The sequence below is a fragment of the Carassius carassius genome, chromosome 33 (assembly GCF_963082965.1).
Source record: "Carassius carassius chromosome 33, fCarCar2.1, whole genome shotgun sequence".
NCBI lineage: Eukaryota > Metazoa > Chordata > Actinopteri > Cypriniformes > Cyprinidae > Carassius > Carassius carassius.
In genome coordinates, this window is record NC_081787.1 from 27,314,468 (window position 1) to 27,333,550 (window position 19,083).

The 19,083-nt window shown below is 40.5% G+C and overlaps 1 protein-coding gene across 5 annotated transcripts; it reads left to right on the forward strand.

The window, feature by feature from the left end:
* The first annotated feature begins 295 nt into the window (after positions 1-295).
* Positions 296-18,347, forward strand: LOC132114036 (UDP-N-acetylglucosamine--peptide N-acetylglucosaminyltransferase 110 kDa subunit-like). Of its 5 annotated transcripts, none has more exons than XM_059522152.1 (23): positions 296-726; positions 1,576-1,756; positions 3,371-3,614; positions 3,878-3,946; positions 7,184-7,300; positions 7,384-7,463; positions 7,545-7,740; positions 9,255-9,395; positions 9,510-9,610; positions 9,704-9,857; positions 9,939-10,040; positions 10,128-10,307; positions 10,450-10,608; positions 10,685-10,774; positions 10,874-10,999; positions 11,518-11,688; positions 11,769-11,885; positions 11,973-12,119; positions 12,781-12,828; positions 13,034-13,186; positions 15,916-16,168; positions 17,268-17,391; positions 17,474-18,347. In XM_059522152.1, the coding sequence occupies exons 1-23, from the start codon at positions 690-692 to the stop codon at positions 17,652-17,654; spliced, it is 3,171 nt and encodes a 1,056-aa protein (XP_059378135.1). In that variant the 5' UTR covers positions 296-689; the 3' UTR covers positions 17,655-18,347. The 5 variants fall into 5 exon arrangements, with proteins under 5 accessions (XP_059378135.1, XP_059378136.1, XP_059378137.1 ...); XM_059522153.1 differs by having other exon boundaries at positions 1,606-1,756; XM_059522154.1 differs by lacking the exon at positions 12,781-12,828.
* Positions 18,348-19,083: the final 736 nt, after the last annotated feature.

A 19,083-nucleotide genomic window follows, 5' to 3' on the forward strand; every position in this document is an offset into this window, starting at 1 on the left:
TTTTATTGTTTTCTAAATAAATTTCGAGTCCTTCTTTCAGTCTGCTTCCACACTCCATCAGATCGCTGTTATGTTAAATCGAGTGGCGTAATGATACAGCACATAAAGCCAAATACTTCTCAGAGTACACGACAACGGATATAGACTATTAAACTTTTATTATTTTTATGATATATACACTACCGTACAACCGTTCAAATTTGATTTACGCAATAATTATTTAAAAACAGTACGCAATTGTTTTCTATGGATCTACTTTTTTTAATATTCCTGCTCCTTCCTCTTCTAGAAAAAGAAGTTCCGGTTCCATCCGCCATTTCGGTGGAGACTGGAAAGCCATTGTTAGCTAAATATACTGCAGTGGTCAGAGTATTGAATGTAAATTCGCTTATTTTGCTACCGATCTCGATTTAAGGTTAAATACTTTAAGTTATATATTCTCTGAGCTAGTAACGCCGAGGAAATACTTAATTAAAGGTGTTTTCTTGGCTCGCCAGATTCCGCAGATTTGTCCTGTAGCGTGTTAGCCTAGCAGCAGACTGTTTACTGAAGACCTCAGCGTTTCTGTCAATAACATCCGATCTCAATTTTAAAGTTTATCAAGTAAGTGTGGGACCTTTATATTGTACACCTCGTAAATCGCCACACTGTCCGCCGTCGATCAGGATTCGGTGAAGAGTGGAGGAGAGATGGCGAGCTCGGTGGGGACCGCGGCTGATAGCACAGGTAACGTTAACTGTTAACGGGAACCGTGACTCGACATAAACAAACTCAGCTCCCGCTTTTATTGATTTAATGTTCAGTTTCTTTGTGACCAGTTTAATAGTTCTGTAATACTGGCCTCTTTGCATGCGTGTCATGAGTAAACCGTCAAGTGTTTTTTTTAAGGTATTTCTAGGCATTTGTTTATTAACATGTACGTTAGCTAATCAACTATTTCAGCAACACTAGTGAAATTAAAGTAGTATTTTCTTCCCTCATTCATCAAGACTAGGTGGGTATAGCAGCCAGCTGACGTTATTAGGACGGTGAGTGAGGTGTTTGTGTAAAAGGCTGCCTCTTCTGGACGGACTTTTGTAATTTAAAGTGGAGCCTTTTCTTAAATTCCGAATTATGTCTAACTCTGGAACACATATGTTTAATTTGTCCTTAGCACCTTCATATTACATCATACCCATTCATATCAAAACTCGTCTCTGTTTTTCATTTGCATTTCGATTCTTTCCTTTACATCTGAATTTGAGGTTCATATCTTTTTTTTTTCTTCTTTTTTTTTTTGCCAAAAGTCAATTCACTAATGATTTTAAATCCTCAAATCTATTAATTTCAGTCATTTTATATCAATAGGAATCCAAGTTTTTTTTATTGATTTTTTGACGGCAGTACATCACAAGTGCTGACATCATTACATGAACCATCTGTGCTATTTTTTTCAGTGACAATTTTATATTCATAAAAATGCTTCCACATTTTAGTTTAAATATTTTTAGTCTTTTTTTTTATTTTCATTTGACCTCATTTCCATTTCTTCTAACATGTTGTTTTCCCCTCCTTTGGGTTGCGTTGGTGCTCCAGAACCAACCAAACGTATGCTTTCCTTCCAAGGGTTGGCAGAGCTGGCGCACCGTGAATATCAGTCTGGAGATTTTGAGGCTGCTGAGCGTCACTGTATGCAGCTGTGGAGGCAGGAGCCGGACAATACTGGTGTACTGCTGCTGCTGTCCTCCATCCACTTCCAGTGCCGCAGACTTGACAGGTGAGATGGTCTTCATGGAGAGGGTCTGCTTCACTGCTCCTCTTGGAAGTGGAGTGAAGTGAAGTGACATTCGGCCAAGTATGGTGACCCATACTCAGAATTTGTGCTCTGCATTTAACCCATCCGAAGTGCACACACACAGAGCAGTGAACACACACACACACTGTGAACACACACCCGGAGCAGTGGGCAGCCATTTTTTATGCTGCGGCGCCCGGGGAGCAGTTGAGGGTATGAAGGAGTGGTTTTAAAGGTCTATTAGTTGGGGGTTTTGTTAAGATGTGCTCTCAGTCCTGCCTTAAGTCCTATTTTTTTTATGTTGGTAATGAAGGTGATGACCTTTTATTAATCCATACTTTGTTAATCCATGTTCTTAGGGTTACTGTATGCACGTACAGTTATTCCAAAGAATGTGTTTTGATAGTCTTTGAAAGTTTTATGAAAGCTCAATCTAGAACTAAAATCTCATTATTATGAAAATTCAGAAACGGTGAGAACATGGCATTAACTATTACACTAATAAACCATTTTATTTGACAGCTTGTCCATATCCACTATAAAAAATTGAATTGCAAAACGCCTGGAAAATTTCTTTAAAGGTGCTGTTTGTAGGATTGACAGCTAGTGGTTGAACTAGGTATTGCAGTCCAAATTCTAAATATTGGAGAGGGTATTTCATGCCCCTCCTCCTCAGACTTGACACACGCAGGTTGCCAGATTGACGACACTGTAATGAATTAAATCTTCATAATCTTCAGCAAGGAGGCGGCGGCTACGGGCGGACAATCAAATGAAACTTTAATAATCAAAATAAACACAAAACAGCGCATCAGCCCCTCACGGACGACTGACTGATTTTTACTAGCCTATTTAAAATAGCTGTTTTATATTTGAATATATTTCAAAATGAAATTTATTGAACATCCTGGATCTGTTTTTTTCGCTCTTTATTCTTTTTTTAATTTATTATAGAAGTATCGGATCGGGACTCTGTATCGGCAGATACTGAAAATCAAATGACTCGGACTCTGACTCGAGGGCAAAAAAACGTGATCGGGACATCCCTATTTTTTTCCTCCGCATTCTTGCCGTTTGATTATTACTGATGAGATCATAGACGGTGACAGCTTTAACAGGCTGCATTCATGCACAGATCTATTTCGATATCAGATGTTTTGTCCTGCTCTGAAAACAACTGACTGTGTGTACATCAATTTCATATAAAAGTATCTGAAAATGCAAGTGCATTTAACCGCAGCAGAAACTGAGCAAAATTCTAAATCACTGCAATGAAGCCCGCACACATGGCAAATGCGGGAAATAGAAACAAGCTGAAGATGCATCAGAGAATCAATTTTTTTTCTCCCACCCTTACCAGCTGGCAACCCTGGGTGACGAAACACCATTGGGTTAACTGACAGAGAGTGGGCTGAACACACACTTTCTTTCTGGTAGAATAACTGACTGTAGCTTTGTTTTTCAGATAAACAAGTATGTTAACTTAGCATGTTTCTTAAGGGAACTGTATAAAGGGTGTGTTTGTTTGCACACGGTGGGAATATGTCAGTCTCATTCTATCAATTTTCCTAATTTTCAATCTCTCAAATTCTGCAGGTCTGCCCACTTTAGCACTCTGGCCATCAAGCAGAACCCCATGCTGGCCGAGGCCTACTCTAACCTGGGCAACGTTTACAAGGAACGGGGTCAACTTCAGGAGGCCATCGAGCACTACCGTCACGCGCTCCGTCTCAAACCGGACTTCATCGATGGATACATCAACCTGGCAGCAGCGTTGGTGGCAGCAGGGGACATGGAGGGAGCCGTTCAAGCATATGTGTCTGCTCTCCAGTACAATCCTGTGAGTTAAGCCTCAAAACGTCCAGAGAGTCACAGTGCTTTCATGCTGTGTCATTCAGGATCTTTGCAGGGTTTTGAATCAGCTGTTTTAAATAGTTTGAACCTTAGTGGCTGGATAAAGAGAGCACTAAAATCATCACAGTCTAGTATTTATAATATTCAATTAAATATTAAATGTATTGTAAATATTCTATGTCAACAAGCCCTTTTGTATTTTGTATGTAGTAGTTGATAATTAATGATTTTTTCTGTCTCTTGTTACAGGATCTGTATTGTGTACGCAGTGACTTGGGTAACCTGCTTAAGGCGCTTGGGCGCCTTGAAGAGGCAAAGGTATGTTTAAACATGTCGGCCCTTGCACGTTTATCTATTGTTTTGTTTTTAATTTAAAAATCATAGCTGTAGACCATAATCCCCCGTCAGACACCTAGCCATTCTTGCACTTTGGGAGTGAGTGTTAGGCTTGTTTTTATTTAGTAAGTTCTTGTCAGTGCACTCAAGAGTGTGCTGCTCATTTTATTTCCCCACATCAGCACTCTTAACTGTCCTGTGGGTCTAGCCTCAGCATTCGACTAGAGCAGAGTGCACCCAGAGCCCCCGGGTCACCTGCATCCCACATACCTAGTCAAAAGCAAATTTTTTTTTTATTCAACAAGGTTAAGGCCCCTTTACCCTCAAACTAGCTTTTATTAAAAAAGATTTTTTGTCCATTTGAATGACTAGGTTACAGACACTCCCATTCTGTCCTCCTCCTCTTCTTTTTTCCTCTCTCACTCCAATGCTTCTTTCAGTCTAAAACACTGCTTCATCCTGGCCCAGCCAGTCCCCACTTGCCCCCATACAAAGGAAGAAAGGCTGGGCTCTTCTGTCTCTCACCAAATGGGGGTCTAAAAACACATGCTGCAGTTTGGCATGCCTTTCTTCCCTGTAGTCTCTTGGAGGGATTTCGCTGGCTCGGTCTTGGAGAAATAAATGGACTGATGAAGACAGTGGTCTTTGCTGTGCAAAAAATAAGATGGCTTCTAACCCTAACCTTGTACCTTCTGGTCATTTGCCTTATTAGAAGCAACTGATTCCCTTTAAAAGTTAAAAAGTCATGGCCCTTTGGCTGTGAGTTTGGATTTACTTTCCCAGCATTACAATGCCCAAAATAAACGCAGCCTTTGAGGCAGTGTGGCTATTTGAGTTTTCGGTGGGTCTTTGGGAGTTTGTCTTGATGTTATAGAGAGAGTTCTCTTCCTGTTGGTTAGAAGCCCTCTTATTTGGTGCCTCAGGGGGGCGGGGTGGGGAAGAGTACGAGGGGCCGGCGGCCCCCCACCAACTCTGTCGCTCCTAACCCCCGCGCGCTTGCTTAGGGCCTGTGGATTGTGCGCGCGTCGAACTGTCTGCCTGACCCCTCAGTCAAGCCAACAGATGCTTTGTAAGGGCTCCATAGTGCATTCGAGTAGAGCCTGTATCATTTTGGCCTTTCGTCCCCCCCCCAGTTCAACTTCACATCCTCCTGTCTTTAGGGACTTACAAGGGTTCGGGAGGGTTTGTGTTTTTCCAACACTGTGTGTCAGCCCTGGGCTGTGCCAGGCAGACAGATCGCTTTATGCACTCCACTGCACGCGTCAGACACCATGATAGAAAGCGAGAATTATACTCGCGCGACACAAGCGATGACCTCTTTATTTCAGAGCTGTGGAGGCTTCTAGATGATTATGAAGTCTTTAAACCCCAGGCTTTTTTTCCATATCCATTGGCCAGGAGTCAAGATGGCAGGACAGGATAAAGCAAACGAGGTATAAACCATCTAAACAAAGACCAAAAGAATCATCAATTACATTTCTTCCCCCTTGTATGTTATGATTATTAATAATATTCCCAGAGCAAATGTGATCAGTTCATTTGGGTAAGATCAAGCCAGTTGGCCTCCCTCCTTTATCTATATAATTGAAAATGTGACACGGTATTGAAAAGTTTGAACTTATGTGTTAATATCATCTCAGAGCCTTTCTTCAATCTCGACCCCTCGTGAACATACTCTGGTTTTTGAAAGCGTACAATCCTTTCATTGCATGGGTTTAAACTGATGTTAGGTCATTTTGTATTTATTTTCCCTTTTTGTTTTTGGTTTCGTTTTACTTGTTTTGCTTTGTCAATACAAGTTTTGATATCCATATGAAATGTCGTGATTGCAAACTTTTACTAACGCTCTTGTTTTCTTATTTTGTCTCTTTTGGTTTTTCCACAACTGATATTGCTATTTAGAAGGTTTCAGGTGGGTGACAGTGTTCCTGCGTAGGTGTGGTCCGGTGGACAGGAACACTAGGGCAGCATCAGTCTTCTCCTCTTCCAGCTGCGGCCGCCCCCCCAGACAAAGTCCAAAAATATGGTAACGGGTTTGTAACAAAACAGAAAGAAAAACACCTTACTCCAATGCCTGAGTTCTTCTGTCTTGTGGCTTCCTTTGAAGAACAAAAAAGCAAGATAGATTTAATGAAAGCGAAAGAAAAGTGTAGTGCCCAAGTAATTAAAAAGAGAAATGGATTTAATGTTGTTAGCAAATGAAATCACAGTAAGAACCCTCTAACTCTCTTACTTGTTGATAATTTTTTTCCTGTTCATTTGTATTATGATTTATTTTTTCTCCTTTATTTGGAGTTGCAGCGTTCTGCTGAGCAGATGATGCGCTGTGAGTCTACAGCGACGCAAGGGCTGCGCAGCGTCAAAACCACGACCAAAAGACACGCGCGAACGTTCTTCCCCTCCCCTCGACCTCTGGCCGGCAGGTTGCAGACCTGCACGCCCTCCCTGCTAGCATGGCACCCAGTGGCTGTGCAGCCTTAAACATGACACCAATGGCAATGACCCTTAAGTAGTGCTAACTCTCCAACAGTTAACCCCTTAAGATATGAATGGAATTGGCCGTGGGAACTCAGTCCAGTTGAAGGCCCAAAAGGGAAGAGGGTTTCATAGTTTTGTGTGTGCCAGACTGGTGGGGAGTCGAAACGCTCCAGGTCTGCTGTCTGCTCCCTGAGATGGAGTTGGCGCAGGCGAATACGGGCGCTAGCGGGAACGGCGCAAGCGGAGACCACTGTGTGGGTTGCCTGCGTGGCTTTTTGCGCTCGCATTACAGGGACCTCCACCTGCACGCCGCACTTGCATTTAAGGTTGTGTAATTTACTGAGATTATGTAACTAATGTAACTGTTAATGATCTCAAGCTGACTTCTCTGCACTCCACGTGTTTGTTTTTTAGTCTTAATTTTAGTTCATTTAAAAGTTGATTAGAAACTGCATAACTGAAGAATGTAAGTCGGAGTATAGGTGTTGGTTGGATTTGCGCAGCGTAGGAAAAGTGTGCAGCTTTGCGCAGCAGAATTTCGCGCACGCGAGCCCATGTTGTAGACTCACTTTTTGCTTTTTGTGAGAATGGATACTAACTCATTTTCTTTCTTCCTTTTTGTTCTTTCTTCCTTTTTATTTGATCTTTTCTTTACTTTTACAATCCTTTCTCTATCTACTCTGTTCTTCTCTCTACCTCCTCTTCCTCCTGTTTTTTTTTTTTACTGTTAACCTTTTGAAGGCTTGTTACCTGAAAGCAATTGAAACTCAGCCAAACTTTGCCGTGGCCTGGAGTAACCTGGGCTGCGTGTTCAATGCTCAGGGGGAGATCTGGCTGGCCATACATCATTTTGAGAAGGTTGGTTGTAGATGACAATCCCACTTTGGACAGTGATGATGAATGAGTATGATGTTCACATGGTCTGTTCAATGGATTTACAGGCAGTGACACTGGACCCAAACTTTTTGGATGCTTACATCAATTTGGGCAATGTTCTGAAAGAGGCTCGTATCTTTGACAGGTGAATGGTTACGACCTCTGCCATTACGTTTTGCCTCAGCCTTTTTCAGACAATCTGATACATGTGGTTTTCCCCTTGCAGAGCGGTTGCTGGTTATCTGCGTGCCCTCAGCTTGAGCCCTAACCATGCTGTGGTCCATGGAAACCTGGCGTGCGTGTACTATGAGCAGGGTTTGATTGACCTGGCCATAGACACCTACCGTCGTGCCATTGAGCTGCAGCCACACTTTCCTGATGCATACTGCAATCTTGCTAATGCTCTGAAGGAGAAGGGCAGTGTAAGAACCTACGTTTATGTTTTTTAATTATGCCTTTGTCTTCATCTTATTGAATTTTTAACCAGATTATATTGAGCATTTCCATCGAAACGTTTGTCTTTCTGTGGCTCTACGAAAGTCTGTATGCTTCATTTATAGAGCTGTGATATAAATCGTTCTTTCTGTTTGCTCCGTTTTTTAAACACTGAACTTCAAACTTATCTATGCCTCATTGTTCATTCTTGAAGTAAACTTGTGTCCGTTTGGTGAATTAATAAACTGTTTTAGACCGCTGCTCGAGTTGAACGTGCTTAGCGCTGCTGTTTTATTTTGATTAGATAATCATTACGTGTTCAAGAATAGAAGCAGATAAAGTGTGAGAGTCTACATTGTGCTGGTGTAATTGTAGTGCCCTGTGATTTCCGTGATGAGGAAAAAGAGGACAGAATTGCGGAATCCAGTCATAAAAACAAAATTCACTGTTAAACGCAGAATGTCACGGAATTGGTCTAATTTTGAATGAATTAATCAAAAGTAGGTCATTAGACTTAAATCAAAATGCGATATGGACTAGTATCTGTAACTATGTTCTTCGTGACTAATGAATGGCGCAGATGTGTAGTTTCATTTATTGCACACATATTGAAGCGCGTGTGACGCACGCGGTGATTTCAGCTTCTGACGTCTCTCTAAATGAGGACGTAAACACATGAACAACATCTCCAGAACTGCTCTGAGAGAGCTTTCATGAGCTTCTGAACGTTTGATTTGAGTAAAACTAGCATCATATCACATACACAGAACTGTAAAGGTATTCACGGCAACCCGTCAAAATAAAAGTCTGGCCTGTTGTTCAGTAGAATGAACCGTAGAATGAACTACTAAAATGAAACGAACATTATTTGATTTAAGAAATAATCACACAACATTTCTTCCATGTTTTCTTTTTAATTGTAAATCCCCTTTGTTTGCCAAAAAAGTTTGCTTAGTTTACAGTAATTAAAAGATAAATGAAATGTTTCGTGACTTGATTTGATAACCAGAAAAATAACAAGGTGGAAATAACAGAATTGGGAAACAAATAAAATGGAATTTAGGAAAAAATAAAATGGATTTTGTGGTAATTTCGACATTTACTATTATTAATACTTTTATTATTAGTACTACTACTAGTATGAATCAGTACGGTTTTTTTTTTTAAATAAAGCAAAATTTTTTTGTTAGGTATGCATTTTAAAAACTATCTGTTAATTAATCGGTACCAGTGTGATCCAACCTAGCTATCCGTATCGGCAAAATCCACTATCGTCATTACCCTAAGGTGTGTTCACATTAATGCAATTTTGCAGACAAAAAATTACCCCCCCCCCCCACCCACTACAACTTCACACTGTTGGGAAGTCTTTTGCCCTTGCAAGAAATTCCCAACCTCATGAATTCATGTTGAAATGGCTGGGTTTTGCCTGTTAAAATTCACTGGACAACCTTTAGAATCAAGAGCTTTATTGGCTGCTAACTTGCATGTTTACATTTAGGTTTCTGAAGCTGAGGAGTGTTACAACACTGCGCTGCGTCTGTGCCCGACTCACGCCGACTCCCTAAACAATCTGGCCAACATCAAGCGCGAGCAGGGCAACATTGAGGAGGCTGTGCAGCTTTACAGGAAAGCACTGGAGGTGAGGGGACTAATGACGGCTGCTGAAAATCCATATTCGTATACATGTTTAAAAAAACTTTCAAGTGAGAGATTTAGAATCCTGCCTTAAATTTTGGTTTTATTTGTTGGAAAGGTGTTCCCTGAATTTGCTGCTGCCCATTCAAACCTCGCAAGTGTCCTGCAACAGCAGGGGAAACTTCAGGAAGCTCTCATGCACTATAAGGAGGCAATCAGGTGTGTTCTTGTTTCTAGCTCTGCAGTCTGATGTCATTTTGTGTTGGTGTCTTTCAAAGTCTCACTGTGTGTTTGTTGTCAACCACTGAGCAGAATCAGCCCCACATTTGCTGATGCCTACTCTAACATGGGCAACACTCTGAAAGAGATGCAGGATGTTCAGGGAGCGCTGCAGTGCTACACTCGAGCCATTCAGATCAACCCCGCTTTTGCAGATGCTCACAGTAACTTGGCTTCAATACACAAGGTATGAATCTAGAGAATTCACTTCCTTCCAGTTGTTTTCAGTGTTAATTTGGATTCAAATGACATCGCTCTCCTCTTGAAGGATTCTGGGAACATTCCTGAAGCGATTGCATCTTACCGCACCGCCCTGAAGCTCAAGCCTGACTTCCCTGATGCTTACTGTAACCTGGCTCACTGTCTGCAGGTACCTTAATGTCTTGAATGTGCATGTTTTCGCTGCACACTCTGGTGGGAATCTTTGTGTGGTGTCATATTGTGCTCTGGTCCTCAGATTGTATGTGACTGGACTGACTACGATGAGCGCATGAAGAAGCTGGTGAGCATTGTGGCTGATCAGCTGGAGAAGAACCGCCTGCCATCTGTGCATCCCCATCACAGCATGCTCTATCCCCTCTCTCACGGTTTCCGCAAAGCAATTGCAGAGAGACATGGCAACTTGTGTCTGGATAAGGTGTGTGTATTACCTTAAACATGCTTATACAGGCCCATTCTGCTACATTTTCTGATTTATACCTTGGTTTCGGTCAAAAAAAAGTAGTTCCTATACCTATTTAGTTCATAAGCTACAGCATAATACTTTGCTTGTTCTGTAGATCAATGCTCTTCATAAGCCTGCCTATGAGCATCCAAAGGACTTGAAGGCCAGTGGAGGCCGTTTGCGTGTGGGTTACATTAGCTCTGATTTTGGCAACCATCCCACTTCCCACTTGATGCAGTCCATCCCTGGCATGCACAACTCTGAGAAGTTTGAGGTGATGAGACCGTAATGCAGTAGTTATGTATAGATCGTGGTGAGCTGGTGATTTCATACTGTTATATTGTTCACAGGTGTTTTGCTATGCTCTGAGCCCTGATGACAGCACCAACTTCAGAGTTAAAGTCATGGCAGAGGCTAATCACTTCATTGACCTCTCACAGGTGAGTATACATGTACATATCACAAGTTTATTTTAGGTATATCATCATCCTCCTCCATTTGGAGGTCTATCTTGGTTTCATCGTGTCATGTGCTCATAGATCCCTTGCAATGGAAAAGCAGCTGACAGGATCCAGCAAGATGGAGTCCACATCCTGGTCAACATGAATGGCTATACTAAAGGAGCGCGCAATGAGCTGTTCGCCTTGCACCCTGCACCCATTCAGGTTGGAACTTGTTTATTTAGTTTTATTTTGGCTATTTTTACCCAGTGGCTGATAAAACGTGTAAACGTGTTGAAGGAGAGACCTGGGCCATATTTAGAAATGTAAGTTCAGGAAACCATTAATGATGTTTCAGCATAAATGGATGCCCACTGCTCTGGGTGTGTGTGTGTGTGTGTGTGTGTGTGTGTTCACTGCTCTGTGTGTGTGCACTTTGAATGGGTTAAAAGCAGAGCACAAATTCTGAGTATGGGTCACCATACTTGGTTGAATGTCACTTCACTTTAGAAACAGGTGGAACAGTAGCATTGCATGTCATAATTACAATTGAAAATAGCTGTTTTCTCTTTGAATAGGTTTAAACATTTAATTTCCTTGATGCAAAGCTGAATCTTCATAAAGGCCATTACTCCAGGCTTAATTATCGTAATATTATCCCACTGAAATTTTAAATGGTAGCATATACTTAAGATAAAATATAAAGATCTAGTTGAATAATTTATTTTTCCAATCTACCCTAGGCCATGTGGCTTGGATACCCAGGCACCAGTGGAGCACCGTTCATGGACTACATTATCACTGATAAAGAGACGTCTCCTTTTGAGGTTGCAGAGCAGTACTCTGAGAAACTGGCCTACATGCCGAACACTTTCTTCATTGGAGATCATGCCAATATGTTCCCTCACCTCAAGGTTAGTTTGAGTCTCTAATCACATTTAAAAAAAATCTCTAACCGAGAATGAGGCTCATGTTTTTTCTTTTTACCCAATAGAAAAAAGCGGTGATAGACTTCAAGTCAAATGGCCATATTTTCGACAACCGCATTGTACTGAATGGCATCGATCTGAAAGCCTTCCTGGAAAGCCTGCCGGATATCAAAATTGTGAAGGTTCGTGAAGAAATCACTGCTTTAAAACGTTCCAATGCCCTGTTAAACAGAGATGCTAATGTTTGTTTCTCATTCCACTACGTCCAGATGGAATGTGATGGTCAAGAGTCAGCTGACATGCCCATCATCCCTATGAACACGGCCGCTGAGGCCATCATTAACATGATCAACCAGGGCCAGATCCAGGTCACCATCAACGGCTTTACGGTCAGCAACGGCCTGGCCACAACTCAGGTACGGCCCATCGCAGGCCATCAGTGTTGATCTGACTCCACTGCAATTTCACTAACTTCACTGCTTTGAAAATTGGGTTCTCATTAGGATTTAGTCCTGTCCATCTTTCGTAGCATGACGGATCGGTGGGTAGTTGACCTCATTTACATGCACATCATTTTTATGATTAAGACCTCATTCTGAAAAAGAGGGTTACATGCACACTGTTTTCGATTTCTTTTAATTTTGTTTGGACAAGTGCATGTATAAATGGATATTCCGTTGAATAATTGGTTTACAAGATACAATTCAGACATATGCAAGCTGTTTTCATTGTTTCTAGTAACTGGAAATATTAGGTTAAAGTGAATCGCCCTCACAATAAATTTCTGATCAATGATCAAATTCTGAATATTGTCTTCTGTTGTCAGTGACAGCTCTGTCATGGCCAAATTGACCATGTGTAATTATGGAAATTTAGCGGTGTGAAGGTTGATCTTGGCTGTCTTGCTCTTGTGCCATTTGTATTTGCAGATGAGAGACTTAATTTTCCTTTTGGGGGTGTGAAACGATTCTAATGACTTCCGATCAGTTTCCTCCTTTGATCATCTCGAAGATCTGTCAAAAAGACAATTTGATAGTCGGCAGAGTCAGAATATTACCACATGTTGTTGTTTTTCAGATGTTTACAGTGGAGGAGGTTATAGTATCTGGGACTGTAGCCTTGCAGGTATGGCACACATAAACTGGCTGAGACAGGATGTGTAATAGCCATTTTTGCCTACACTTGGTGCCTTCACACTGCTGTAGGTGGCACAAACTTGGTGGCAGAGAAGTTAAAAGGCTTCTAGGGATGGGCGACAGTTTTAAGGCACTTGCTTGTCTTTTCAATACCTTAACTATTGACTCATCTGTTCTTTAATCTGTCCATTTAGATCAACAACAAGGCAGCAACAGGAGAAGAAGTTCCCAGAACAATCGTGGTGACCACCCGCTCGCAGTATGGCCTCCCTGAAGACTCGATTGTGTATTGCAACTTCAACCAGCTCTATAAGATTGACCCTCCCACCCTGCAGATGTGGGCCAATGTAAGATTTAAAAATATAATTCATTCCTTCATTCACCAAGATGGGCTTTAAAACTGATTTTATTTACTTGATTTGAACAAACCCATGTATCTGTCAGAAGTCTGCCGGATGATGATGATGATGATGATGATGATCATTTCGTTAGACTTTTGCTGACAAACAAATGATGATGTCTGGGTAACGCAGAGAAAGAGTACACAGTTCATTTACATAAACTACTGACATTATACTAGTTCAAAGCTGGGCAAACTCGTGCTTTAAGGGGATACTTCATCCTAGTGTTGTTTTTTGGTGGCCTGTTTTAATTTTAGTTTTAGTCTAGTCTTTGTGTGAAGCTGTCATTTTAGTTTTTATTGGTTTTAGTCACGGTCATACTCTTTTTAGTCCAGACAAGTGTCAGTCAACTTAAAGTCTGAGCATTTAAGTGAGAATTATCCATGATTATTTTCGGCTAGTTTTAGTCAACGGAAACTGATGATATTTAGTCTAGTTTTAGTCAATGAAAATTGTATTTTAGTCTCTTTTTAATAATGCAATTCTATTTAACCCAGTCAGTATAGTATAAGTACCTAGCAGTATAGACTAAACCAACATTTTCTTTAATACAAACCCATTTCAAACTAGAGATGTTCCGATACCCTTTTTCTCTTCCCGATACCGATTCCGATACCTGGGCTCAGGGTATCGGCCGATACCGAGTACTGATCCGATACCTGGGTGTGTATCTGTATATACAGCTGTATATACTACTAGCCCTGTGTAAATTTCTAGAATTATTTTATGGTGTGCTCCAGACTTATCCCTTGATAAAACATGAACAAATACATGGTTAACTACTGTATTTATTACAGTATTTTTATTATCTGACATGAATTTGACAGTAATATTATTTAATTTCTTAAGCGAAAAAGAACTTCAAATGCAGCCAAAAATCTAACACCGCAAACTAAAAAAGGTATTTTAGTATTTTAGTTTTACAATATTAGTGTATAAAAAACTGCAACAAATAAGTCTAGGAATATAAAAAATTCTATATTAATCAGATAATCTCTTTACAACAAAACAAGTAAAAAACAAGCAACCATCTAGGCATAATTATTATTATTAATAGAGACGTATTATTACTACATAGAGACGTAGCTAAATCTACTGTAGGCTACAACAGTAGCTTAATATATTGTCAATTTACTCGCCATGAAGATCTTTGAGTGTCTGTGTTTATGAAATGAGTTTTCTCAAATGAAACGTTATATTCTCATGAAGTGACTGTTTATGCGTTCAGGTCCTCATATAGTGACAAATGGCAGAGGCCACAAAACAGCGAGCTCCCGTGCATCTGCGCCCGTCTCCCACAGAGATGTAGACTTTGCAGGAGTAATATTTAAATAGTATTTTGCAGTTTAATATTCACAGACACTAGTATATATATTCGGCTACAGTCTGGAGCCCTGCGCTTAGACTAACACGGAAGCGACTGAACGCAGCTGCGGGTAACGAATATACTCAAACTTACTACCGGTTCTACAGAGACGCTGGTATCATCACATTTTAAAATTTTCAGCACCGTCTTGGTCCCTAGTCGCCGTTTTACTGTCTGGTTGGTCCAGTCTGAAATACTGCTAAACAGCGGACATACTGCTAACCACTGATCTATAATATAGAAGCGGCTTCACTGTCTGTTGGCAGTTTAGAACGCGATGAGCGATCCAGTCATATATAGATCAGTGCTGCTAACGCGTTTTCATTTCTTCTTCGCTGCTCTACACAGGGGTTGCTTGTGGCATTACAGCACAACGTCCTGTGTTTGCAATGCATTCTGAGCAGCAAAGAAGAACCGTGCAGCGGTTAGGCAAAGCTAGCGTTCATAACTAGGTCTTGAAAATGGTATCGGATCGGTATATGGGTTCATGTACTCGCCGATGCCAGAATTTGTTGTGGTATCGGAGATATTTCCGATACTAGTATCGGAATCGGAACAACTCTATTTCAAACAAGGTTATCTTAATATATTATTGTTACCTTTATAGACTCAAGAATACATCCATTCCAGACACCGAAGACGCTCTGATTTGAAATTTATAACATTTTATTTTACCAGCCAAACATGTTAGAAGTACTCACATTGGTCCCTTTCTCTGTGTCAGAATTAACTTTGTTTGTTGTCATCTTCTAAGTAATGCCATGAGTGGGGCTTGAGGAAGTGCGACCTGATGCAGCCCCTGAAGTGAGACACAGGAAACAGAAATACTGCAAAATAACAATGCGACTGAGCAAGATGAAATAACGTTATAACATCTTGTTTCGCCTCATTTTGGTCAACGAAAATGAAGAGACATTTTAGCGTAGTTTATATTTTGTAAACCACATTTAGGCTCATTTTAATTAATCAACAATATTGCATTATACATGTAATTATAGTCGTCACATGACCATCATTTACGTTGCATCTCCTCTTGTTTTCGTCACATGATTAAGGTTTGCTGATGATGATATTTATCCATAATTTTTGTTGACAAAAGCAACACTAGTTCATCCAAACATAAAAAATGATCATTTATTCATCCTCATGTTGTTCTAAACCCATATGAAGTTCTTTCTTCTGGCAAACAGACGAAACCATTGCATTGGTCCCCATTGACGTCTTAAGTCATTCATTTTTTAATCAATTCATTGAAAGTAACAGCATGTACTCATTGTGAAACTGATGGTCTGTGCTGTCGGTTCTGTAGATCCTGAAGCGTGTGCCAAACAGTGTGCTTTGGCTGCTGCGCTTCCCAGCTGTGGGTGAACCCAATATCCAACAGTACGCTCAGAACCTGGGCCTGCCTGCCTCCCGCATCATCTTCTCCCCCGTGGCTCCCAAAGAGGAGCATGTGAGACGTGGACAGCTGGCTGATGTGTGCCTGGACACGCCGCTCTGTAACGGACACACCACAGGCATGGATGTGCTGTGGGCTGGTACCCCCATGGTTACTATGCCAGGTAATACAAGCCAGGAGCACATGCTGAACATCACCTAGCAGTGCTGGGCCGATTACTGTAGTCTGTTACTGATTCTGAATTACATGGTGAACACTGTAAGTACCGTATTTTCCGGACTATAAGTCGCACTTTTTTTTCATAGTTTGGTTATAGTCAGGTGCGACTTATTTATCAAAATTAATTTGACATGAACAAAGAGAAATGAACTAAAAATTAATCAAGAGAAAACATTACCGTCTATAGCAGCGAGAGGGCGCTCTATGCTGCCAGAGATGCTGCACAGTGCTCCTGTAGTCTAAGCAGCATACAGCGCCCTCTCGTGGCTGTAGACGGTAATGTTTTCTCTTGGTTCTAAATAAGTGCGACTTGTAGTCCAGTGCGACTTATGTTTTTATCCTCATCATGATGTCTTTTTGGACTGATGCAACTTATACTCAGCTGCGACTTTTAGTCCGAAAAATATGTAATATAATCAACCACTTTTTACCAAACTCGTTTATCACATTGATTTAAATAGAATGATCTTGTCCTATATTGATATAAAAATACGAAGAGAAAGAAAATGCATTCCATTCTGGCTTCGTAAGTTTAATGGAGAGCTGATGATTAAAAAACAACAATAAAACAATAAAAAACATGAAAAATTTAGTTTGCATGTAATGCATCCATTAAGCAACATAAGAACAGTAAACAAGAAAATGTGTCGCTTAATTATTAATTAATTCAGTGCATCACTTATCAACCTGTTTCGTATTAGTGTGATTTGTAAGCATAACTGTTAGTGTTGTTCTGGTTAGTGGTTTATTCAGATAACTGAACTCAGAGTAATAAAATATAAAACGTTATCCTTGTCCAGTGTTTGCGCCATTTATCTCCAGAAGCTATGACCAGTTAAATTCTTTATTTTTTTTTTTACTGAAGTAATATCCACTAAAAGAGAAACTCAGGTCTTCATTACAACTCTCCAAAACTTTAAGAAACCATAATAATGATACACTTTATTAAATATTTGTTAAGGAATAGCTTACCAGTTTTTATCCATGATCATAATTTTACTAGCCAGAAAAGAACAAATTGGTAAACACTGTGATTTCTGTAGGAGAGACGCTGGCTTCTCGTGTGGCTGCCTCTCAGCTCACATGTCTTGGCTGTCCTGAGCTCATCGCCCAGAGTCGTCAGGAGTATGAAGATGTGGCTGTGAAGCTGGGCACTGAGATGGAATTGTAAGTTGTTCTTGTAATTTTCCACTTTCAAATCAAGACACGTTTAAGATCTTTGAAACTGTTCTTCCTTGGTTCCGCTCAGCCTGAAGAAGGTCCGCGCCCGCGTGTGGAAGCAGCGCATCTGCAGCCCGCTCTTCAACACCAAACAATACACCATGGACCTGGAGAGACTCTACCTGCAGATGTGGGAGCATTACTCCGCTGGAGGAAAACCTGACCACATGGTCAAAATGCAGTCTCTGGAGAGCAGCGAGAGCACCTAAGCTAAGCTTGTCCTTGCATGTCCCCCTGACCCCCCCCATGTCCTCCAGTATGTGACTGTCACAGACTCTATGGGTGAGCACCGTGACTATGATCATGAGCCAGAGTGGACAGCAGGATGCACAAAGCTGCTCCACTGAGACTCCTCCCCCTTTTCCATTGATGTTGGTTGGCTCCACGTTCGTTGTTTATTGATCTGCTTCTAAGGGACTTTTCTGTAATTGAAGTGGATTTTATGGGAAAAAGTGAAGGGGCAGTCTTAAGATAATTCAGAAAATATAAACGTAATCACGCATAGGGGCTTTTTTTTTTTTGTTGGGTTATGTGCTTCTTGACCTATTTTAGCTTTATCATGATTTCAATCTGGGTGATGGATACATACCTCGGATCACCCATCTTTTTCCAAAAAGAATGCCAACATTTCCGTATGCTAACAATGAGTGAAAATTCCTCTCTTTTAAAAACATGCTGTGTGAACGTGCTGAGCAGAGGAGTGTCTTATGACACAATTACAGAAGGCTTCCAAATTGCCTTTTTTATGATTTTTACCAGGAAAGGTCTAGGTAAGTATGTTCTAAGCTGTTTTGGTTTTGTACACTGTCTTCCTATTCACTCATTTTATTTATACACTGTCAGTGTCATTTCTGTAAGGCTCTTTACATGAACTGAAATAAAGAGATGTGGCAAACCATGAAGAGAGTTGCACATACTTGGCTGCAGTTCTTTTTCATTTATTCTTCCATTCCTTTTAGGAGTGAACACATACTGGTTTTTGTGATCTGCAGGGTGTCTTGTTGGTGACTGAGCTGTGATGTGCACCCATTGTAAATTTAACCACTATTCAGTTTAATAAAGAAATTATGAATCCATTTGTCCTATTATTGAAAAGAGCACCTGCCATCCAGTGTATACAGTATCACTGATCATTATGAGCTCTATTCACATCACATTAATTTCAGTGTAGACAGTGTAATATTTTATTTATCTTTATTTTTGTTTCTCTTTTTATGAAATGAGATTTAATGGGGAGACTCGGACTAAAGTTCACTCGGGGGTTGTCAGATTCGGTTATCTTAAGTGACTATGTGGATTTTAAAAATATATGATCTATCTTGATCAAGCTATGATCTATCGTGATCTGGAAAGCATCTGCTGTGTACAAACAGATGTTTTTAAGGTGTCAGTTTTACATTGTATAATTATATTTATATAATAAACATCTTAAAGATAAATATCTAAAATCTAATAAACGTCTATGACATCTGATGGGAAACCTCTTGCAGATGTAAATGCAGACTTCAAATAGAAGTCTCTTTTTGATGTACTTGTGCTATCAGGGAAACTAATTTTGGTACATTTTGAGGCACATTTTCTTTAAAATACTTAATAAAATATTCTTGCTACTGGTGTTCCTCAAGGCTCAGTGCTTGG